Consider the following 25110-nt stretch of genomic DNA (forward strand, 5'->3'; position numbering starts at 1 on the left):
GTAAACAGTGTATGATCGCTGGATGATTCTTTTTAAGTCTGATACTGCAGGTAATGGAGTCGCTAAGGACTAGGGTTTTCAATTTGTCAGCCCTAATGGTGGGAGGCTTTGGCGGCTCAGACCCTGTAACTTGTGGAGGAGAGACCAGAGAAGGCTTGGCCTCTGACTCCGACGCGTTGCTTAATGGGGAGAATCGGTTGAAAGTTTGTCGGCTGAATGAGCGACACCTGTTGAGCATTCCGACAGCATTTCCTTCCAGAAGCCATGAGAATATTGTCATGTGGAATTTGACTGCGGTCATGTCTCTAACAGCCCTATTCATACCATGGATCATTTAGCTATTTGATCTAGACTTCTAGGTATAACAAAAATTATGAATTTGACCTTTACTACTATAGTCCATAGAAACGCATTGAATAACACAAGAAGACAGTCAAAAAAATAAATCATATGGTTTTAAAGTGTCTGTCCTATATCTAGGAGATGTAATATTTCCTAAGCTTGTCTTTTTTTGCACACATTTAACCCCATTATTTTTGTTCGCCTTAAACTACCTCCATACTTCCATTTATTTGTATGGGTTACCTTCAGACGAGTTTCGTGGGGCTTGAAGGGGTCTCATCTTTCCATAGAGTGGACGTAGTTTAGTTTGTAGACTGTTTGGACGCTACAGATGTCTTTGTCAGAAGACCCATGGTCTGTTAAACACCGCTATAGCTCGGCCATCTTCCACCGCAGATGCAGAAGGCCGACAATAGGCTGATGTGGTGGATTGAGACGTAGTGCATGCGAAAAACAAATATCTCTAGCATAAGCTGAAGGATTTTGATGGGACTTTTTTTGTTGCTTAAGATTGACACATGGGTGTGTCAATAGACTCTTAAGGATTTCATAGTTTTAGAAGAATGATTCCATTCCTGTCTGGCTAGCTAATAAACATACAGTGCAGATAACAAATGTGTTAATTTGAAGTATTTATCACAGCACTGGCAAACCATAGTTGATTAACTCCCTGACCAAAATGTTTGACTTTTTATACCATTTAAGAAGGTTCATGTCTAATTCCTTATTCTATGCATACTGTAGTCTATATGTAAAATGTATACATATTAAATACTTTTTCTCTGTTTTCATATGTAGGACTATAAGCCAGAGGAAGACCCAGCCATCTTCCATTCTGAGAAAACTGGAAGAGGACCCCTGGGACCAGGATGGAAGGCATGTCTGAAATTACACTTGTTCTGTTTTAATTTACCATATTTTACCATAGATTTTATGTATCATAAAGGCAGCGTGACATTTTCAAAGTAAAAGAGGCATATTTGTTTTCCCAATCTAGCATTGAATAGAAAAGTGATTTACATGTTAAATCTGGGTATCCTTTGCCTCTCTCATTCCTCCCCTTGTTTGTCTGTTCAATCTCTCTTTTACTGTGTAGAAGGAGCTCCACAACATTAACTGTCCCTATATGACTGCCTATAAGCTTGTAACGGTGCATTTCCGCTGGTGGGGGCTGCAGGGACGAGTGGAGAACTTTATTCACAAGGTAAGAGCTTAGAAGAGCTAAGAGCATCATTACATTCACTAGACTTGTTGCTGCACCGTCTTCTTCGTAGATCCCCAGATTTTAAACTTTTATATTGAAATTACCACCTTTTCTTACCTTTTGGATGTGGCTTGGCAATGCAAGATTCTTGCTGCGCAGCTCAAATTTACAGTGAACATCACCGTAGTGTTTTTGTTTTTATTTTGTCTTTTTTTTTGTACACTTTTTTTTTTTACCCCTTTTTCTCCCCACTTGGTAGTCAGTCCTGTCCCATCTCTGCAACTCCCGTACGGACTCGGGAGAAGCCAATGTCGAGACCCCTGCGTCCTCCGAAACACAACCCAGCCAAGCTGCGCTGCTTCTTGACACAATGCCCGCTTAACCCGGAAGCCAGCCGCACTAATGTGTTGGAGTAAACACCGTACACCTGGCGACTAAGTCAGTGTGCATTGCGCCTGGCCCGCCACGGGAGTCACTAGTGCGCGATGGGACAAGAACATCCCTGCCGGCCAGACCCTCCCCTAACCTGGACAACGCTGGGCCAATTGAGACCCCATGAGTCTCCTGGTCACGGCCGGCTGTGACAGAGCCTGGACTTGAACCAGATTCTCTAGTGATACAGCTACGCAGTGCCTTAGACCACTGCGCCACCTTTGCCAACAACTTTTAATGTTAAACATTTTACACTGTTGAATAATGGTGTGATATAATCATTTCACTCGTCAATAATGCAACAATTCACAAGCAAATCAAATTTTATTTGTCACATGCTCCGAATATAACAGGTATAACCTTACCCTGAAATGCTTACTTACAAGCCCTTAACTTCTTGATGCACCCATCCCGTTACCGGGATCATTTTCGTCAACATCCACTGAATTGCAGAGCGCCAAATTCAAATTAAATTAAAAAAAAAAGATTACATTTTCATGAAATGGAACAGAGAGCTTTCAGGAAAAACAGCACTTCCGGGTTGGATTTTCCTCAAGTTTTCGCCTGCAATATCAGTTCTGTTATACTCACAGACAATATTTTGACAGTTTTGGAAACTTTAGAGTTTTCTATCCTAATCTGACAATTATATACATATTCTGTGCCTGAGAAATAGGCAGTTTCATTTGGGTACGTTTTTCATCAATACTGCCCCATACACACAACAGGTTTTAACCAACAATGCAGTTCAAGAAATTGCGTTAATAAAATATAAACTAAAGTTTAAAAAAAAATCTACAACATAACAATAACGAGGCTATATACATGGGGGCACTGGTACCGAGTCAATCAAATTGTGTTTGTCACATGCGCCAAATACAACAGTGAAATGCTTACTTACATGCCCTTAACCAACAATGCAGTTTTAAGAAAAATACCACAAAAAATTATTGATAAAAGTCTAAAATAATTAAAGAGCAGCAGTAAAATAACTATGGTAGCAGCAACATTATGTACAACATAAGTTAAAAACAATGCGAAATAGCACAGTTGGTTAAGAGCCCATCCCTTCCGGCACTATATAATGTGAGGGGTTGGTCGAGGTAATTTGTAAAGTGACTATGCATAGATAATAAACAGCGAGTAGCAGCAGTGTAAAAACAAAGGGCGGGGTGTCAATGTAAATAGTCCAGGTGGGCCTTCCTCTGACACTGCCTAGTATACAGGGTTAGACATCCCTGAATCCGGGTCTGGTAACTTCTACGTCTGAAAGTTAGAATGAGGTAAGGTATGGCAGAAGTTTATGCAAGAGGGCTTTATAAACAAAAATAATGCAATACATCGATCTACAAGACTTCAAAGGGAGCCAGGCTACTTTCTGATTCAAAATCCAATGTGTACTGAACCTATCACCCGTAATAAAGCGCAATGCGCTATGATCAACTGCATCCAATGGCTTCAATACAGTGGCAGCTGCATTTATATATAGATGATATCGCCATAGCCAATAACCGGAATGAGTGTTGACGGAATGATTTGTTTTCTGCTATGTAACGAAGGACCGGACCTGTTTTTATAGAACAGTGATCCCTGAGATAATTAGCAAAGGCATCACTGGACAAGTACTTTGGACCTAATTCTGACAGAGAGCCCCCATTCAGTGAGGCATTTGCTTGATTTTTTTTACATTCATCCGTGTGGGTTTTGCAATCAGTTGAGTCAGGTTAAAGTCAAGACAAATATTATTAAAATGGTCTGAGGCCGGGGTAAGCCAGTCTAAGTTAAAACGAATAATTCCGGTAACAAAGGTTTTAAATACTCAAATAGTACCAACACCATCCGCCAATGGATTTTGGCTTATGGCCACATCTACAACCAAGAGTTTTACGGCAGTCCTCTGAACTCTGTCGCAGACGTCATCATTTTGAAGAGGTCTTCTCACATAACCGACTCACCAATATCGTAAATGGAGACTCTCACGAACACAAAGGTGTTGGTTGTGTTGCTCTGCGATGCACACAAGCTTCAGGGTAGTCATTTAAACGTAACCCAGTACCAGGCTGTAAAAAGGGCACAATGTGTGGTAAAAAGTGTCACGAAGTGTCATAATAATGTGACCAAACAAAAATGTTCCCTCTGAGTTTTCTTAGATATACACTTAGACACTTAAAAATCAGATTCCTTCTGATTTGTTTTTGATTGACCTGTTTTTGTCATGTACAAATGTGTTCTTCAATGCGTTTCTATTGGCTTTAATAGTAAACGTGTACTGTTGGGGGTACTCGAGGACCAGGGTTGGGAAACACTGATGTAAATGTATGTGTATACGCATGTATTTATTGTTTAGTTCTGATGATCCTGTCTTGTATATTAACTCGAACCATCTATCTGTGTGACTTGAGTCTACATGATAGCAGTAACCCAAAACATTTTTGGTTTTATTTGACCATGTCACTGCCTAAATACCACAAAGTCACATGGTTAAAAAAAGGTATCCACATTTACACCTCTGCTCTACTCTGCAGTAGTTGTTTGGTTCTCAACAGGGGGAGGAGGGTTTTATTGTATACTGCTGTACAATACAAATATTTCCCTAATGGGTTAAATTGTTCAAATTGACAATGTATGTGATAAAACAGAATTTCAACAGTATTTCACTCAACATTCCAAAATGGCACATACATTAGTGCTGGTATAACATGGAGCAAGATAAATGCAGTTGAATGTCTCAATTGGATTAAGAGCCAACTTCTGGCTGGGTTTGGGCTTAACGGCAATTTGTATGACTGCTCTCTCGATTGCTTAAACACATCCTCTCATTGTCTCTTCCCTTTCATCTGTACTGATTGGAAAAAACTTGACCGGTGAAGACAATAGGGTAAAAGGTCGTCATTAGACTGGTTTGTACCTAGTCACTTTAAGATCAGTGCAATGACAATTAGAAAAAGAGTTCCATAAGAATATATCTATCTCACCACACTCATATCCCCTCTTCTGCCCTCCATCCCTCCCCCTCCTGGAGCAGCAAGAGAAGCGCCTCTTCACTAATTTCCATCGGCAGCTCTTCTGCTGGCTAGACCGTTGGGTGAACCTAACCATGGATGACATCCGCCGGATGGAGGAGGAGACACAGAGAGAGCTGGACCAGGTATGCATTCATAAACCCTGATATTGAATGAATATTGGGCACCATTTTCTGCCTGCTAAACAGTCCTTACCTGTACAGTCTCCAATGGTGTTCAATTTGGTGTTAATGCACTTATGAAAAAGGAGCAGTACTATTTAATTTAGAGGTGTTCTACTCATTGATACCTTTTAATCTTGTAAATGGCACATATAAAACCAGATCAAGACAAAGTGCATTGGAAATCTCACTTTAAAAATAGTTAGAATGTGTGACAAAATACATACAGTGCATTCGGAAAGTATAAAGACCCCTTGACTTTTTGCACATTTTGTTACGTAACAGCCTTATTCTGAAATTGATTCAATTGTTTGTTTTTTTCATAAATCTACACACACTACCCCATAATGACAAAGCAAAAACAGGTTGATATTTTTTAACGGTTTTTCAAAAAATGAAATATCATAATTAATGTAATTTTCAGACCCTTTACAAAGTACTTTGTTGAAGCACCTTTGACAGTGATTACAGCCTCGAGTCTGCTTGGGTATGACGCTATCAGCTTGACACGCCTGTATTTAGGGAGCTTCTCCTATTCTTCTCTGCAGATCCTCTCAAGCTCTGTCAGGTTGGATGGGGAGTGTCGCTGCACAGCTACTTTCAGGTATCTCCAGTTGTTCGATCAAGTTCAAGTCCGGGCTCTGTCTGGGCCACTCAAGGACATTCAGAGACTTGTCCTGAAGCTTCTCCTGCGTTGTCCTGTTGGAAGGAGAACCTTCGCCCCAGTCAGAAGCAGGTTTTCATCAAGGATCTCTCTACTTTGCTCTGTTCATCTTTGCCTCAATCCTGCCTAGTGTCCCAGTCCCTGCCACTGAAAAGCATCCCCACAGCATGACACTGCCACCACCATGCTTCACCGTAGGGATGGTGCCAGGTTTCCTCCAGATGTGACACATGGTATTCAGGCCAAAAGTTCAATCTTGAATTCATCAGACCAGAGAATCTTGTTTCTCATGGTCTGCAGGTAGCCTAGCGGTTAGTGTGCTGAGCCATTAAACGGAAGGTTGCTGGATCGAATCCCCAAGCTGACAAGGTAAAAATCTGTCGTTCTGCCCCTGAACAAGGCAGTTAAACCACTGTTCCCTTGGCGCCAAAGACATGGTTGTCAATTAAGGCAGCCCCCCCCCCCCGCTCCTCTGGTTCAGAGGGATTGGGTTAAATGCAGAATACACATTTCAGTTCAGTACTTTCAGTTGGACAACTGACTAGGTATCCCCCTTTCCCTTCTTTAGGTGCCTTTTGGCAAACTCCAAGTGGGCTGTCATGTGCCTTTTACTGAGGAGTGGCCACTCTACCATAAAGGGCTACAGAGATTGGTTGTCTTTCTGGAAGGTTCTCTCATCTCCACAGATGAACTCTGGAGCTCTGTCAGAGTGACCATCCGGTTCTTGGTCACCACCCTGACCAAGGCCCTTCTCCCCCGATTGCTTAGTTTGGCTGGGCGGCCAGCTCTAGGAGTCTTGGTGGTTCCAAACTTCTTCCTTTTAAGAACAATTGAGGCCACTATGTTCAATGCTTCAAACATGTTTTGGTACCCTTCCCCAGATCTGTGCCTCGAGACAATTGTGTCTTGGAGCTCTACGGACAATTCCTTCAACCGCATGGCTTGGTTTTTGCTCTGACATGCACAGTCAACTGTGGGACCTGTGTGCGCCTTTCCAAATCATGTCCAATTATTTGAATTTACCACAGGTGGACTCCAATCAAGTTGTAGAAACATCTCAAGGATGATCAATGGAAACAGGATGCACTTGAGCTCAATCTCAAGTCTCATAGCAAAGGGTCTGAATACTTATGTAAGGCACACCTTTTATTTTTAATACATTTGCCAAAATAAAAACGGTTTGCTTTTTCATTATGGGGTATTATGTGTAGATTGAGGGGGGAAAAACATATTTAATTAATTTTAGAATAAGGCTGTAACGTAACAAAATGTGGAGAAAGTCGAGGTAGCTGAATACTTTCCAAATCCACTGTATTTATCCAAAGAGATGTCAAAAGAAAAAACAAACAAATGCAGCTAAAACAAACAAATGCAGATAGTTTGCTGTCATTTCAGCTGGAGAGTTTTACATCTTTGTTTGCTGTCGACAGCTTGTTCACTCGCAAGTGACAATGTTAGCCAGCCTTCATTGATTGCTTAGCAATGAAAAATAATTAGCAACCAGATTTTTGTCCGGACTATTTCTTCGAGGCAAAGATGAACAGAGCAAAGTACAGAGAGAGCCTTGATGAAAACCTGCTCTAGAGCGCTCAGACCTTAGACTCGGGGCGAAGGTTCATCTTCCAACAGGACAACAATCCTAAGTATACAGCCAAGACAGCGCAGGAGTGGCTTCGGGACAAGTCTCTGAATGTCCTTGAGTGGCCCAGCCAGAGCCTGGACTTGAACCTGATCGACCATCTCTGGAGAGACCTGAAAATAGCTTTGCAGCAACGCTCCCCATCCAACATGACAGAGCTTGAGAGGATCTGCAGAGGACAATGGGAGAAACTCCCCAAATATAGCTTATAGCGTCATACCCAAGAAGGCTCAATGCTGTAATTGCTGCTAAAGGTGCTTCAAAAAAGTGCAGAGTAAAGGGTCTGAATACCTATGTAAATGTGATATTTCAGGATTTTTATACATTTGCAAAAATGTCTAAAGTTTTTGCTTTGTCGTTATGGGGTATTGTGTGTAGATTGAGAGAATGTTTTTATATTTTTTATACATTTTAGAATAAGGCTGCAATGTAACAAAATGTAGAAAAAGTAAAGCGGTCTGAATAGTTTGAGTGCACTTTACATATCAATGATGCTGATGCATGGTTTTTCCTTGCTCAGAGAAGTTGCTGTCTTGTCAGGACACTGTTCACTCTTATGGTACAAGGATAATAGCATTTGTAAATTGCAACGTTGAGGTCATAGGTTTATACAAACCAGTCATTGGATTTTGTTGTTGCTTTAACCATTTTAGAGAGGGAAGCTCTTTCTGGCAAATGTCAGGTTTTGCTACTGCGACCAAACAGTCACATTTGCAGCTGTTTGACTTGGCAGTGCGACACACACTTTTTTTTTTTTTTTATTGGTCTCAAGGGCGCGCCAGTGATTGATTTGATTTTTTTTTTTTTTTAATCCATTTTTAAAATGTTTTGACCTAATCACGTTAGTTTTTGGTTCACAATTAGCTTTTTTAATGTTTTATTGTAACCGTGATCTGCAATTGACCAAAAATAAACCATCTTTCCAGAGGCAACAATGCCACTGGAATGCCTGTCTCTGTGTGTGCGGTGCACGTAGGGCCTATATGTCTACCACAGTGGCGGACAGGGAGGGAGGATGATTTTATTTTCATGACCATGGCCTTATTCCTATTACAGCATATTGGATGACTCTCATTCATATTCCATTCACCCAGTTCAATGTAACAGCGATAGGTTTAGGCTACTACATGATACTTACATTTTCCCTATACCCATCATGAGTTTGCTACAACCTAGCCTATGAATGAAAGTTTAAAACGTAGGTGCACACAGTTCGAGAGACAAATTTGAGGTGATCAACTGTGACAGTCAATACCGCCTTGCACACATATGCCTGCATCTAGCTGATATGAGGTGTAATCATCAGTCCAACAGTTGCAAACGAGTTTCTGTTGGACAAATTCAGGTATGTTTATCCCATTTTGTTCTGTTTACTTTCTTTGGAAGAAATGTTTTTCAACAGAATAGACAGAATGAATACACCCCTGATCACGCGTAAACAGAGTTCACTCATAACAGCCACGTTATCTTCGCTTGTGGACTACAATGCACAACACATCTGTATGTAACTCGGGCTGTTGCGGTGACCTTATTACCGCAACACCAGCAGTCACTGGTCATGAAGGCTGTCAAATTCCACATGACCATTTATTCACAGTAATTAGGCTTCTCCAAGCTCTGATGCTGCTGCTTGTCATAAGTAGCCTGCCAAACTTGCTAACTGCCTGGTACTCAGCACTCGATTGTCCCTCTAATCACTCTGACATGATTAGATGCAAATGAAATTGAAAATCTAATCACTTCATGTGAGCCCATGAGGTCATGTTGCGTAACATTTCTATAGGCTATGCAATTGTGGGAGAAAACCGAGCGATGGCTGCTAAAAAAAGAGGATCCCATCAGTTTTCTATAGGCTAGGCCTACTAAATGTATTTCTCAACTTTCCTAATATTAAGCAAATTTCTTATATTTCCAACAGGAGTATAGCCTACCTGGCTGCCACGGGGAAATGCATCCTCCAAACGCTATTTAAGTGCATAGATGTATTTTTTTCAAGCTGCCCCTGTTTCGATACAGGTGCATGATAAGGGTCCATTCTAAATCAAAACAAATTTCACACATTATTTAGTTTATGTAAAGACAAAATTAAATCAAGAAAAGTCTGATGGTTGACAATATTAGCCTGTCACTTGAATTATATATTATCACTTTTGAATGATGCCCAGCATAAGAAACAATGCCTTTTTTGTGACTAGTTTGAATCATAGTCACGCACCATATGTAGCCTAGCCCATAGGCCTATATGATTTAATGAGGTTTGTATCACAACTAAAATGGCCAAATAACTTCTTAATTTTAAGCACATTAATCCACTTTACAAGGGGTGTAAGAGCCTAACTGTCATATATGAGCAGCATGTGAGTTTGAGGCTCTTTTGTGCCTTCTTCACCACATTGTCTGTGTGGGTGGTCCATTTCAGTTTGTCAGTGATGTGTACGCCAAGGAACTTGAAGCCTTCCACTTTCTCCACTGCGGTCCCGTTGACGTAGATGGGGGGTGCACGCTCTGCTGTTTCCTGAAGTCCTCACCTCCTCCTTGTAGGCTGTCTCATCATCGTTGGTAATCAAGCCTACCACTAGTGTCATCTGCAAACTTGATGATGGAGTGGAGGCGTGCTTGGCCACACAGTCATGGGTGAACGGAGTACAGGAGGGGGCTGAGCACGCACCCTTGTGGGGCCCCAATGGTGAGGATCAGTGGAGGTGATGTCTCCTACCTTCACCACCTGGGGGCGGCCCGTCAGGAAGTCCAGGACCCAGTTGCACAGGGCGGGGATTCAGTTCCAGGGCCTCAAGCTTAATGATGAGCTTGGAGGGTACTATGGTGTTGATTTGCTGAGCTATAGTCAATAAACCGCATTCTTGTCCAGATGGGATAGGGCAGTGTGCAGAGTGAGGGCGATTGCATCTATTGGGGCGATAAGCAAATTGAAGTGGCTATAGGGTGGCAGGTAAGTTAGAGGATGTGATATGATCCTTGACGAGTCTCTCAAAGCACTTCATAATGACAGAGGTGAGTGCTACGGGGTGATAGTCATTACGTTCAGTTACCTGTGCCTTCTTGGGCACAGGAACAATGGTGGCCATCTTGAAGTGAGACCAACTGTTATTTGCTTGACAACCACCGGCTGACAATTTTGTGACCGCCACAGTCCTATATGTGACCAGGCGAAAAAACTTTCCCAAGCCAAACCTCTACACCAGTGGTTCTTAATCTTGTTGGAGGTACTGAACCTCACCAGTTTCATATGCGCATTCACCGAACCCTTCTTAAAATAAAAAATAAAATAGAATTTTTTCAAATTCAAAACATAGGTATATATTTTACTGGTGCACAAAATGAACCGTGCATCAACATCACTGTGTTCAAAGAACAAATTCATCAAAACATGATTTTCACACAAAAACATAATGAATGTTTACTGCAAATCAGTGTGACTTCTGCTGTTGCCTTTCAGAGACCAGTTCAGAAATGCGCGGCTTCACCTTGGCAAGTGCCACTCATGTCATTTTCGCAACAAAGTCTGTTCCTTTTCTTTGTTTTTATGTCCAGCATCCTCAAAGGATTGCTCACAAAGATCTGTTGTAACAAACGGTATGAAAATCTCCAGAGCTTTCTTAGCAATAACGGGGTACGTTACCATTTGTTGACACCAAAACGTTGAAAGCGTTGTTGTTCTGAAGAGTTGCTGTTGAACCTGGCTCTGCTGAATTTCAATGATTTTATCGAGGTATTCATCATTGACATCTGTTGTCTCAACACTAAACGTGAATGGCTGTCTCACCTATGCTGGATATGACTCTCGTAGGGAAGTATCCGTCGAGAGACTTTGCAAGCTCACCTAAGTGCGTGGCAATTACTTGCTTCAGTTCCGCGGGTACAGAAATGTCTCCGATTCCAGATACATCTTCGATCTTACTTAGTCGTCCAGCAGGGGAAGGTTTGCAAAGTTATTGTTCTCTGTTCGTCGTTTCCATAACGGTAGATTTTTTTTTTTAAGCCTTCAGGTTTTCCTCCACTTCGATGATGTTGACTCCACCGACCTGCATCTTCTGATTGAGATGATTGAGAGCTGCGAAGATATCAGCCATGTACGCTAAAATGAGAATGAACTCAGAATTTTTTAAGCAATCTGCATGACAATGTTGGTGCTCTTGCAAAAACAGGGCTAATTCCACACACACACACGGCAAAAACACGATTCAGCACCTGTCCCCGGGATAACCACCAAACGTTAAAATGGTACAGAAGTACCTCGAATTCAGAGCACATTTCTTTACACAGCTCACTGAAGATGCGGTGCCTCAGAGCACTAGTTGGCACATAGTTCACGCATTCCACTACAATTTGTAATACTTCTACCAGTTTTGGAGGCAACGCATGCCTGTGCAGAATACAATGCGTAACCATGTGTGGTGCATCGGCTTTCACTAGCGCACCAAAACCAGACTTTCTTCCCAGCATGACTGGAGCTCCGTCCGAACAAACTGCAGAAGCCATATCCCACGAAAGATTGTTGTCTTTCAAGAAGTCATCCACAAGTTTCTTCACATCGGCTGCCTTAGTTGTTGTTGTAAGAGGCTTACAAAATAAAAAAAATCTTCCTTTATCACGTCGTCTTTCACGTAGCGCATGAATACAGCAAGCTGGCTTAGATTGGAAACGTCTGAGGTCTCGTCGAGTTGAAGGCTGAATTTTGCCGGGCTTGAAATCAGATCTGCAACTACTTGAGCCAAGATGTCTTTGCTAATGTCATCTATTCTGTCGCTGATGGTGTCATTTGAAAGAGGAATTTGGGATAACTTCAGCCTCTTTTCCCAGCATGATATTCGCCACAGCTGGTTTTATGAGTGTTTCACCAATGGTGTGTGGTTTGCCCTGCTTTGCGATCAGGTAAGCAACTTCGTATGATGCTGTGAGGATCGGTTTGTTGATTGGTACAAAGCAGAGAACAGGCAGAGTAGCCTTTTCATCGAATTCAACGAGCGTTGTGTTCTTGTATTTTCCATCTCCATGCAGCTTAATTAAGGAAGTGTTCTCTTAGTTTTGCCGGTGCTAGACTAGAATTGCTCAACTTGACATTGCAAATCATGCAGTTAGGACGCTGACTCCCATCACGTTCCGTTATACATGTGAATCCATATTGTACATATTCGTCCGACAACTTTCTTTTTTTGCTCGACATGGTAAGAATGAAGGGATTAAAAGAAAGAAATCACAAGACGTACCATCACGACAGTCACAAGTCGACTACTGAGTGCACCAAATTCCCTGCAGCACAGATAGGCCAAGTGATGTAGCTTGATCACCTGCAGCCAATGATGGCCAAGAAGGGCGTGTCATCACGAATCATATGAGTCGGATGTGTGTCTTGACCTCCGCCGAACCCCTGAGACTGACTCGATCGAACCCAGGTTAAGAATCACTGCTCTACACACCGCCTACGTCGTTGTCACCATATTAGTTAAAGTAATGTCATAGTCAGCATAGCTAATAGCAGTGGTGGATAAAGTACCCAACTGTCATACTTGAGTAAAAGTAAAGATACCTTAATCGAAAATAAGTCACCCAGTAAAATGCTACTTGAGTAAGTCTAAAAATATTTGATTTAAAATATACCTGAGTATAAATAATTTAAAACCAGATGGCACCATTTTTATTTATAAACAAAAAAAATGTAATTGCGGAAAGCCAGGGGCACTCCAACACTGACATAATTTACACACAAAGTGTATATTTAGAGAGTCCGCCAGATCAGAGGCAGTAGGGATGACCAGGGATGTTCGGTTGATAAGTGCGTGAATTGGACTATTTTCCTGGCATGCTAAGCATTCAAAATGTGATGAGTAATTTTGGGTGTCAAGGAAAATGTATGGTGTAAAAAGTACAATATTTTCTGAAGGAATGTAGTGAAGTAAAAGGACCGTAATTTGCGGACTATAAGCCGCTACTTTATTCCCACACTTTGAACCTCGCGGTTTATACAATGACGCGGCTAATTTATGGATTTTTCCCGCTTTCACAAGATTCATGCCGCCAAAAAACTGAGCACCATCACATAATGTGACGTAAATCGAGCGCGCTCAAACTTCCCATCATTCTGATTACGGTAGTAATTTTGTCACCCTCATCATGACAAAGACACGGAGAAATGCATATGATGCAGCTTTCAAGTTGAAGGCGATCGATCTGGCTGTCGGAAAAGGAAATAGAGCTGCTGCATGGGAGCTTGGCCTTAATGAGTCGATTTATAAGACTTTGTAAACAGCAGTGTGAGGAACTGACTCAGTGCAAAAAGACAACAAACGTTTCAGAGGGAAGAAAAGCAGATGGCCGGCCCAAAGTATTTGCAGCCACTCGACATCAGTGTAAATCGTGCATTTAATGTGGCGCTCCGTGTTCAGTGGGAGGCTTGGATGACAAGTGGGGAGAAATCCTTCACTAAAACGGGCCGCATGCGAAGAGCAACTTATGGTCAAGTCTGCCAGTGGGTCCTGACAGCGTGGAGCATTGTCAAAAAATCCACTATCATCAACGGGTTTCGAAAGGCTGGACTGCTGCGTGTTGAAGGGGCAGCATGAGCTCAGCGGGGTATTTGCCTCCGGATTAAAGTGACGAGAGCGACAATGAAAACGATCCAACATCGGATGAAGCAATTCTGAGGCTATTCAACTCCGACACCGAAGGAGATGACTTCAATGGTTTCAGTGCACAGGAGGAGGAAGATAGTGACCAATGACTTTCTTGGTAGGCTACTGTTTTTTAATTTTTGTTACAAGCCGTGTTTCGTTTAAAGGCTGTTTAAAGTTCATTTGTTTCAATACCGGTAAGCACCTGTGGCTTATAGACATGTGCGGCTTATTTATGTACAAAATACTTATTTTTTAAATAATTCAGTGGGTGCGGTTTATATTCAGGTGCGCTTAATCCAGCAATTACGGTAGTCAAAAAATTTAAATGGTAAAGTACAGATACTTTAAAGTATTTTAAGTACTTTACACCACTGGCTAATATAACTAATGTGTTTGTAAACCAGCTACAATCATGCCGTAATGTTAGTGTAAGCAGTTACACCGGTGGGCCCGGTGGCAATACATTAGTAATCCCAAAAGCTTACCTTGACTTGGAATAGTGCCAGTGTTGTTGGAAAGTCATAACCACCTAGCTAAAATAGCATCCTTCTTTTTGAGCAGGGTGTTTCAGTAGGCTAAACTAGCTAGCTGCATTTGGTAACTAAGTAAGTGAAAGTTAAACACCGGAAGTGCTACCTTGTCCAAGACCTGCTGTTTTGGACTCTCTCTACCGCACCTGCTGTCTCTAACTCTGGATGATAGGCTATGAAAAGCCAACTGATCTGAGGTGTTGACCTGTTGCCCCCTCTACAACCAGTGTGATTATTATCTGACCCTGCTGGTATTCTATGACGTTTGAACATCTTGGCCATGTACTATTATAATCTCCACCCGGCACAGGCAGAAGAGGACTGGCCACCCCTCCCTCTGGTTCATCTCTAGGTTTCGGCCTTTCAAGGGAGTGTTTCCTAGCCACGTGCTTCTACATCTGCATTGCTTGCTGTTTGGGGTTTTAGGCTGGGTTTCTGTACAGCACTTTGTGACATCGGCTGATGTAAAAAGGGCTTTTATAAATACATTTCATTGAAGAAAAGAAGACACTTGCTTCTCCTTCATTTTGGAAGAAATTCATTTCTTCAGAACTGTTCAACTATTTTATGTTTTCTCTTTGAGTCATCTACTCACCAAATGTTATACACTGCAGTGCTAGCTAGCTGTAGTTTATGCTTTCATTACTAGATTAATTCTCTGATCATTTGATTGGGTGGACAACATTTCAGTTCATGCTGTAAGAGCTCTGATAGCCTGGAGGAAGTCCTCCGGAAGTTGTCATAATTACTGTGTAAGTCTATGGAAGGGGATGAGAACCATGAGCCTCCTAGGTTTTGTATTGAAGTCAATGTACCCAGAAGAGGACGGAAGCTAGCTGTCCTCTGGCTACACCATGATACTACCCTAGAGAGTGCTGTTGAGGCTACTGTGGACCTTCTTTGCAAAATAGTGTGTTATAATCAGGTAAAATAATTAATTTAACTATAAATGTCAGCTACTAGAGCGACTGAAATTAACACTTAACAAAGAGCTGCAGTTAGTTTCAGAATGGGTGGCAAGGAATAAGTTTGTCCTAAAATATTTCTAAAAATAAAAGCATTGTATTTGGGACAAGTCATTCACTAAATAATGTGGAAATTGAGCAAGTTGAGGTGACAACTGCTTGGAGTAACCCTGGATTGTAAACTGTCATGGTCAAAACATATTGACACAACAGTAGCGAAGATGGGGAGAAGTCTGTCCATAATAAAGCTCTACCACCTTAACAGCACTATCAACAAGGCAAGTCCTACAGGCTCTAGTTTTGTCGCACCTGGGCTACTGTTGAGTTGTGTGGTCAGGTGCCACAACTCAATTGGCCCAGAACAGGGCTGCACGGCTGGCCCTTGGATTCACACAGAGCGCAAACATTAATAATATGCATGTCAATCTCTCCTGGCTCAAAGTGGAGGAGAGATTGACTTCATCGCTACTTGTATTTGTGCGAGCTATTGACTACTGGCATACAGCTCAGACACCCATGCATACCCCACAAGACATGCCATCAGAGGTCTCTTCACAGACTCCAAGTCCAAAACAGATTATGGGAGGCGCACAGTACTACATGGAGCCATGACTACATAGAACTCTATTCCACATCCGGTAACTGATGCAAGCAGTAGAAGCAGATAAAATACACCTTATGGTACAGCGGGGACTATGAAACACATGCATATACACACGATAACATACACATGTACACATGGATTTTGTGTTGTAGATATGTGGTAGTGGAGTAGGGGCCTTAGGGCACACACTTCGTGTGTTGTGAAATCTGTTATGAATGTATTGTAACGTTTTTAAAATTGTATAACTGCTTTAATTTTGCCAGACCCCAGGAAGAGTAGCTGCCTTGGCAGCAGCTAATGGGGTTCCAGAATAAATACAAATGGCTCTATTCAATCTGTAAAACTGAAGCGTTACAGATTCCGCAATATAATTAAGTGAATTTCCGATTGAGCCGACATATGCAACATTTACCATGAATGCAGTCACCTCTAAAGCAGGAACTTTGAAATTAAGGCAATCACACTGTAAAGATAAACTTCTGCAATGTGGATTGAATAGAGTCGTAAGTGTCTTGCTCAAGGGCACAGCGACACGTGATATCATCTAGGATTTGATACCAACAACCCCCTGGTTAACAGCTCACTTCCTGACTGATTTTTCCCATCGGACCTGGCAACCCTCCTGTTGCTGGCTTGCATCTCTAACCACTATGCTACTATGCCACTATTGCCACCTCGGAAGGCTACCTTACGAGCATGTGTAATCAGGCCAGGCAGTCCACAGCTGCTGTCAGATCAGCAGCACAGGATCGGCAGCACAACCAGGTGGACTGGGGACAGGCACAGCCAACAATCATCGGGCCAAGGTGTCCTCAGCTGCCGTCCTACGGTCTCAGGCCCTCCGGAAGGGGGGACCGAGAGAGAAAAGATTACTGGGAGCATGCTTACGATCACACGGCACACCGGATACGACAAGTTGACCCTAGCCCCTCTCAACATACTGTATAAGCTATTGCAGTAGTTGTCATACACGACTGTACACTAAATGTGTTTTGCTATGGCTTAAAATCATATTTTAACAAAAAATATATGTTGCTTTGTGGAATGTCTGGAAAATGTGTGATTTGGATGCATTTTTACATGTTGCAGGGATATAATGTATGGTTTTTCCTCTGCTTTTTTCAGATGCGGAATGAGGGATCTGTCAGAGGAATGAAAGCAGGAGAAGACTAGACAGAGGGAGGGAGAAAGGGATTGGATGGAAGAGAGGGATATGGGGCTATGTTCAATCAACCATTATTCGACCTTCAGTCCCCCCATGGCCATTCACAGCGTGCCACATCACCGAGTCCTTCCACACATGAAACTGTCATCCCTCATCCAGGAAGTGTCTGTGTACGTGAGAGTGTATGGTTTCTATGAGAGAATGTGTATGAGTGTGTAACTTTGTCATATTTTTTGTCCTTGCTTTTCCGTTGGCTCTTAACCTCATTATTTGCTGGCAAATTCATTGTTTTTTACTGAAAAATATTACACGATATCAACCTTTTTTATAATAAGTATTATTACTCTGTTTTTTATTCATTTTGAACCATTAGCTCGTGACTATGCCAGTGAATCCCGTAAAAAATCACCCCCACTATTAAGTCTGTGATGCATTTCTCCTATTTACACATGTATCTAAATTATGATGATAACCATTCACTTACTTTAATTAAAATGTATGCTACTTCAAGTCTCAGTGGTAGCTTCAGATTGAAGAGAACCTGTGAGATAGTCACCATTTTAATGCAGACCTATGAAAGTTTTGAGATGATTGAGTGGATGACATGTCTTTTAAACTTGAGTGTAACCAGTGGAACCCCTCCCACCTCTGCCCAGACCACGCTTCCAAAGAGTTGGGTTGGCTAGGGAACTTTTGGAGAGTTGAGTCTGATTTACAATAATAATAAAGACTAATATTGACTATCATGAAGCATGGGGTACTGTAGATATGTTGGAAATACCATCTTTTTCAGTCTTTCACCATTCTTGGGTGTCAGCTTGACATTTTGAATTTCATTTCTGGTCTGCTTGTTTTTCTTGCCAAAATATTCCCAGGGTCCTGGGATTAAAGCAATTTATGCTTTGCAGCTAATGCCTTCTATTTCATCGCTTGGATATAGCAAACATATATTCAGTAGTACTGATGTGTTCCTATTGTAGAATGTGATACCACTGTATTTGTGTAGAACTGATAGCTAAGAAAAAAGTTTCAGAGGAGTTAATACAGTATGTTAGGTGTCAACATAGGTCAAATGGGACAATGTTAATGTTTTACAGACACTACTCGCTCGCTTTGCTTCTGTAGAGCATGACACTATCTAATCAGAGCCAAGTAAGCTGCGTTAACTTGAACAAAGCGCTCTGTGTTAAATTGTTTCCATTAATACCTTTAATGCGTTTAAATGCCAAGCATGCCCCAGCAGTCTGTGGAAAACTTTACTGGGTTGGCACTTTCATAGGGACAAGAGGGTCATTGCCCCACTTCGGGCTAGATTCAATCCGGACAACAGAAGATCCACATAATAGTGCGATAATTATGATTTCTGATTGAGCCGATTATATTCAACATTTGCCTTGAATGCAGTCTCTGCACATGTGGCCTTTAAATTTCGCCATCTGAATTGATTCTAGGCCTTGATTAATCTACAAAATGGACTGACAAATGTAAAGCCTTTTTAATAAAGGATCTCGACTGTGGATTTAACATAGTATTGTAACTACATTGTGAAAAGGTAAGTCATCTCTTGGTACAGTTTTCCCGACAATTTTTGGGATCTTCATTTTCATAAGAGAAAAAAGTATACACTATGGATAACTGGGGGCTGCATCAACATTTTAAACATTGTTCAGGTTGGAACCCAGCCCAAACTCGGTCCTTCCCCCGTGCACGTTTTAGTTTTTTCACCACTAACTACAAAACTGATTCAAATAACACATCAAACTTTGATTATTTGAATCCAATGTAGTACTGTGACCAAAACGTGCACGGGGGGCAGGACTGAGTTTGGAAACTCAGGCATCTTTCTCGAGCTCTGACTTTCTGACCTGAATTTCACTGACATGACACCGACCTGAAGTATATATTTTTGTGATTGTTTTGTCTTAAAATCACACAAAAATGGTTTATCACAACAACAAGCATGGCCTTAAACAATTACGCAAGAACCAGAAAAAAGTTCCATGGAATGTTGGAAAAAAGTGAATGTATTCAATCAGGTGTTGGAGTCGCTACCGAATGAAGACAGTCCATGTGGATGGCTGGACTATGTGTAGACTATGCCTACGAGTTGTTCTCCGTTTTTGAGAGATATGTTTATCCTAGGCTGCATGCATTGTCAGTTCATATCAATCAGATGGGGCGGCAGGGTAGCCTAGTGGTTAGAGTGGTGGACTAGTAACCGGAAGGTTGCAAGTTCAAACCCCCGACCTAACAATGTACAAATCTGTCGTTCTGCCCCTGAACAGGCAGTTAACCCACTGTTCCCAGGCCGTCATGGAAAATAAGAATTTGTTCTTAACTGACTTGCCTGTTTAAATAAAGGTAAAATAAATAAATAAAAGATTAAAACATATTTCACTTTGTAAATTCTAGGCCTATAAGCTATTTACCGCAGTAATATTTCTAATAATTCCTCTAGCTCTTATAGATCGAATAGGCCTTCAATAGCTTGTACACTTTTCAAGTATTGTATTTGCATTTGCTACTACTGCTACATAGCCTATTCATTACGACGATTCTGTTGCAGAACGTTTCTTAAACGGAAGCAAACAAAACTGGAAGGGACCTAACTGAATTTGTCTTCCTCGATGAGGATTATTGGCGGTTGGCATCCAATAAATGTTGCATTACCGCCAACTAGACTGGAGTATGATTTATCAAGGACATCATCAACCACTCAAGCCACGGCCTATTCGCCCCGCTATCAAATCAAACTTTATTTGCCACATGCGCCGAATACAACAAGTGTAGACTTTACCGTGAAATGCTTACTTACAAGCCCTTAACCAACAGTGCAGTTCAAGAAGAAGAAAATATTTACCAAGTAGGCTAAAATAAAAAGTAATAATAAAAAGTAACACAATAAGAATAACGAGGCTATATACAGGGGGCACCGGTAGTCATTGGGGTACAGGCTAGTTGAGGTAATCTGTACAAGTAGGTGGGGGGCAAAGTGACTATGCATAGTCATCCAGAAGGTGAGGTCAGTACAGGTGCATCGAAGCTGGGACAGAGAGACTAAAAAACAGCTTCCATCTCAAGGCCATCAGACTGTTAAATAGCCATCACTAGCCGGCTACCACCCAGTCACTCAACCCTGCACCTTAGAGGCTGCTGCCCTATATACATAGACATGGAATCACAGGCCACTTTAATAATGGAACACAAGTCACTTTAATCATGTTTACATACTGCTTTACTGATATGTATGTTCTGTATTCTATTCTACCATATTTTAGTCAATGCCACTCCAACATTACTCGTCCTAATATTTATAAATTTCTTAATTACATTATTTTACTTTTTAGATTTGTGAGTTGTTAGATACTACTACACTGTTGGAGCTAGGAACACAGGCAATTCTCTACACCCGCAATAACATCTCCTAAATATGTGACCAATAAAATGTTATTTGATTTATACTTTATTTGAAAAAAGGAAAATAAATCAACAAATAGCCTACCATCTAATCCTATCTAAAGAATGGAACACCACCACTCCACACCCTGTAACACTGCAAACATCAAATCTCGTACACCCAAATGCTTCTCTGCAGCTGCCACCACAACCTCTATTTTGTGCGACTTACATTTCATCCCTGCAGTACAGTTGATAACCATTACTATGAACGTTAAAAAGCCAAACTTACTGAAGCATATACACTACTGTTCAAAAGTTTGAGGTCACTTAGGAATGTCCTTGTTTCTGAAAGAAAATCACATTTTTTGTTGATTAAAATAACATAAAATTGATCAGAAATAGTGTAGAAATTGTTAATGTCCTGTGCAAGAGTGGCAGGTTGAGGTTACCAGGGTTAGAGTAGAGCAGAGGATGTCATATGTTGAGTCAGTGAAGAAAGTTGAGCAAGATGGGTCAAGGGGGAGGGATCCTGAGAGGATTCGTATGAGAAGTAGAGATATACTACCATTCAAAAGTTTTGGGTCACTTAGAAATGTCCTTGTTTTTGAAAGAAAAGCATATTTTTGTCCATTACAATAACACCAAATTGATCAGAAATACAAGGTAGACATTGTTAATGTTGTAAATGACTATTGTAGCTGTAAACTACAATATAATTTCTTTTTAATGGAATATCTACATAGGTGTACAGAGGCCCATTATCAGCAATCATCACTCCTGTGTTACAATGGCACGTTGTGTTAGCTAATCCAAGTTTATCATTTTAAAAGGCTAATTGATCATTAGAAAATCCTTTTGAAATTATGTTAGCACAGCTGAAAACTGTTGTTCTGTTAAGGAAGCAATAAAACTGGCCTTCTTTAGACTAGTTGAGTATCTGGAGTATCAGCATTTGTGGGTTCGATTACAGGCGTAAAATAGTCAGAAACAAAGACTTTCTTCTGAAACTCGTCAGTCTATTCTTGTTCTGAGAAATTAAGGCTATTCCATGTGAGAAATTGCCAATAAACTGAAGATCTGGTACAACTCTGTGTGCTACTCCCTTCACAGAACATCGCAAACGGGCACTAACCAGAATAGAAAGAGGAGTGGGAGGCCCCGGTGCACAACTGAGCAAGAGGACAAGTACATTAGAGTGTCTAGTTTGAGAAAGAGACGACTCACAAGTCCTCAACTAGCAGCTTCATTAAATAATACCCGCAAAACACGTGTCAACGTCAACAGTGAAGAGGCGACTCCGTTATGCTGGCCTTCAGTGAGTTTGGCATATATATATTAGTTGTATGGTTTGTTTTGTCAAACTGTATTTTTTATGAGGGGTGGATTGCACAAGGTAATAAAATTAGGTTAACGTGTGCCAGGAAAACATTCCCCACACCAGTACACCACTGCCACCAGCCTGTACTGTTGACACCATAAGAGACCACATTTACCAGGTGTCCGCCCGGTGTCCTGCGCCGAAATTGGTGCGCAAAAGTCACCTGCCAGTATTTTTCCATGCGATACAGAGAGGAAAGCAAGCTTCCACGAACAATATATCAATGAAGAGATATGTGAAAAAACACCTTGAGGATTGATTCCAAACAACGTTTGCCATGTTTCGGTCGATATTATGTAGTTAATCCGGAAAAAGTTTTACGTTGTAGGTGACTGAATTTTCGGTTCGTTTCGGTAGCCAGACGCAATGTAGAAAACGGAACGATTTCTCCTACACACAGACGCTTTCAGGAAAAACTGTGCATTTGGTATGTAACTGAGAGTCTCCTCATTGAAAACATCAGAAGCTCTTCAAAGGTAAATGATTTTATTTATTTGGTTATCTGGTTTTTGTGAAAATGTTGCGTGCTAAATGCTACTCGAAATGCTATGCTAGCTTTGCATACTCTTACACAAATTAGTCAATTTCTATGGTTCAAAAGCATATTTTGAAAATCTGAGATGACAGTGTTGTTAAGAAAAGGCTAAGCTTGAGAGCAGAAGCATTATTTTCATTTTATTTGCGATTTTCAGAAATCGTTAACGTTGCGTTATGCTAATGAGCCTGAGGCTTTAGTCACAAACCCGGATCCGGGATGGGGAGTTTCAAGAAGTTAATCAGAGGCAACAAAGAGACCAAAGATAACCCTGAAGGAGCTGCAAAGCTCCACAGTGGAGATTGGAGTATCTGTCCAGAGGACCACTTTAAGCCGCACGCTCCATAGAGCTGGGCTTTACGGAAGAGGGGCCAGAAAAAAAGCCATTGTTTAACAGAAAAAAATAAGCAAACACGTTTGGTGTTCGCCAAAAGGCATGTGGGAGACTCCCCAAACATATGAAAGAAGGTACTCTGGTCAGATGAGACTAAAATTGAGCTTTATGGCCATCAAGGAAAACGCTATGTCTCATCACACCGACAACACCATCCATCCTCACAGTGAAGCATGGTAGTGGCAGCATCATGCTGTGGGGATGTTTTTCATCGGCAGGGACTGGGAAACTGGTCAGAATTGAAGGAATGATGGATGGCGCTAAATACAGGGAAATTCTTGAGGGAAACTTGTTTCAGTCATCCAGAGATTTGAGACTGGGACGGAAGTTCACCTTCCAGTAGGACAAGGACCTTAAGCATACTGCTAATGCAACAGTCAAGTGGATTAATGGGAAACATTTAAATGTCTTGGAATGGCAAAGTCAAAGCCCAGACCTAAATCCAATTGAGAGTCTGTGGTATGACTTAAAGATTGCTGTACACCAGCGGAACCCATCTAACTTGAAGGAGTAGGAGCAGTTTTGCCTTGAAGAATGGGCAAAAATCCCAATGGCTAGATGTGCCAAGCTTATAGAGACATACACCAAGAAATTTGCAGCTGTAATTGCTACAAATGGTGGCTCTACAAAGTATGGACTTTGGAGGGGGTGAATAGTTATGCACGCTCAAGTTTTCAGGTTTTTTTTGGTCTTATTTCTTGTTTGTTTCACAAGAAAACATATTTTGCATCTTCAAAGTGGTAGGCATGTTGTGTAAATCAAATGATACAAATCCCCCCAAAAATCAATTTTATTTCCAGGTTGTAAGGCAACACATTTTTAAAAAGGCCAAGGGGGGTGAATACTTTCGCAAGCCACTGTATATTTATCTTTCTAAAACTATCCGCCGCCATTGTTGCAACCCCTATTACCAGCCTGTTCAACCTCTCTTTCGTATCGTCCGAGATCCGTAAAGATTGGAAAGCTGCCGCGTTCATCCCCCTCTTCAAAGGGGGTGACACCCTAGACCCAAACTGTTACAGACCTATATCCATCCTGCCCTACCTATCTAAAGTCTTTGAAAGCCAAGTCAATAAACAGATCACTTTCATCATTTTGAATCTCACCGTACCTTCTCTGCTTGCAATCCGGTTTCCGAGCCGGTCACGGGTACACCTCAGCCACGCTCAAGGTACTAAACGATATCATAACCGCCATCGATAAAAGACAGTACTGTGCAGCCGTCTTCATCAACCCGGCCAAGGCTTTCAACTCTGTCAATCACCGTATTCTTATCAGCAGACTCAATAGCCTTGGTTTTTCTAATGACTGCCTCGCCTGGTTCACTAACTACTTTGCAGACAGAGTTCAGTGTGTCAAATCAGAGGGCATGTTGTCTGGACCTCTGCCAGTCTCTATGGGGGTACCACAGGGTTCAATTCTCGTGCCAACTCTTTTCTCTGTATATATCAATGATGTCGCTCTTGCTGCTGGCGATTCCCTGATCCACCTCTATGCAGACGACACCATTCTGTATGCTTCTGGCCCTTCCTTGGACACTGTGCTAACTAACTTCCAAACAAGCTTCGTGCCATACACTCCTTCCGTGGCCTCCAACTGCTCTTAAACGCTAGTAAAACCAAATGTATGCTGCCCGCACCCACCCGCCCGACTAGCATCACCACCTTGGACGGTTCCGACCTAGAATATGTGGACAACTATAAATGCCTAGGTGTCTGGCTAGACTGTAAACTCTCCTTCCAGACTCATATTAAACATCTCCAATCCAAAATCAAATCTAGAATCGGCTTTCTATTTCGCAAAAAAGCCTCCTTCACTCACGCTGCCAAACTGACTATCCTACCGATCCTCGACTTCGGCGATGTCATCTACAAAATAGCTTCCAACACTCTACCCTGCAAACTGGATGCAGTCTATCACAGTGCCATCCATTTTGTTACCAAATCACCTTATACCACCCACCACTGCGACCTGTATGCTCTAGTCAGCTGGCCCTCGGTACATATTCGTCGCCAGACCCACTGGCTCCAGGTCATCTACAAG

The 25110-nt window shown here is 41.7% G+C and overlaps 1 protein-coding gene across 1 annotated transcript in view; it reads left to right on the forward strand.

Moving 5' to 3' along the window:
- Positions 1 to 18111, forward strand: part of pitpnbl (phosphatidylinositol transfer protein, beta, like) — a 34397-nt gene extending 16286 nt beyond the window's left edge. Inside the window, exons 8-11 of the mRNA XM_064988939.1 lie at positions 1141 to 1218; positions 1439 to 1546; positions 5004 to 5126; positions 17322 to 18111. Of these exons, the coding sequence (XP_064845011.1) occupies positions 1141 to 1218; positions 1439 to 1546; positions 5004 to 5126; positions 17322 to 17369 (357 nt within the window). The 3' untranslated portion in view covers positions 17370 to 18111. The remainder of the gene's footprint in view (positions 1 to 1140; positions 1219 to 1438; positions 1547 to 5003; positions 5127 to 17321) is intronic.
- Positions 18112 to 25110: the final 6999 nt, after the last annotated feature.

The sequence above is a fragment of the Oncorhynchus masou genome, chromosome 15 (assembly GCF_036934945.1).
Source record: "Oncorhynchus masou masou isolate Uvic2021 chromosome 15, UVic_Omas_1.1, whole genome shotgun sequence".
In the NCBI taxonomy this organism is placed as follows: domain Eukaryota; kingdom Metazoa; phylum Chordata; class Actinopteri; order Salmoniformes; family Salmonidae; genus Oncorhynchus; species Oncorhynchus masou.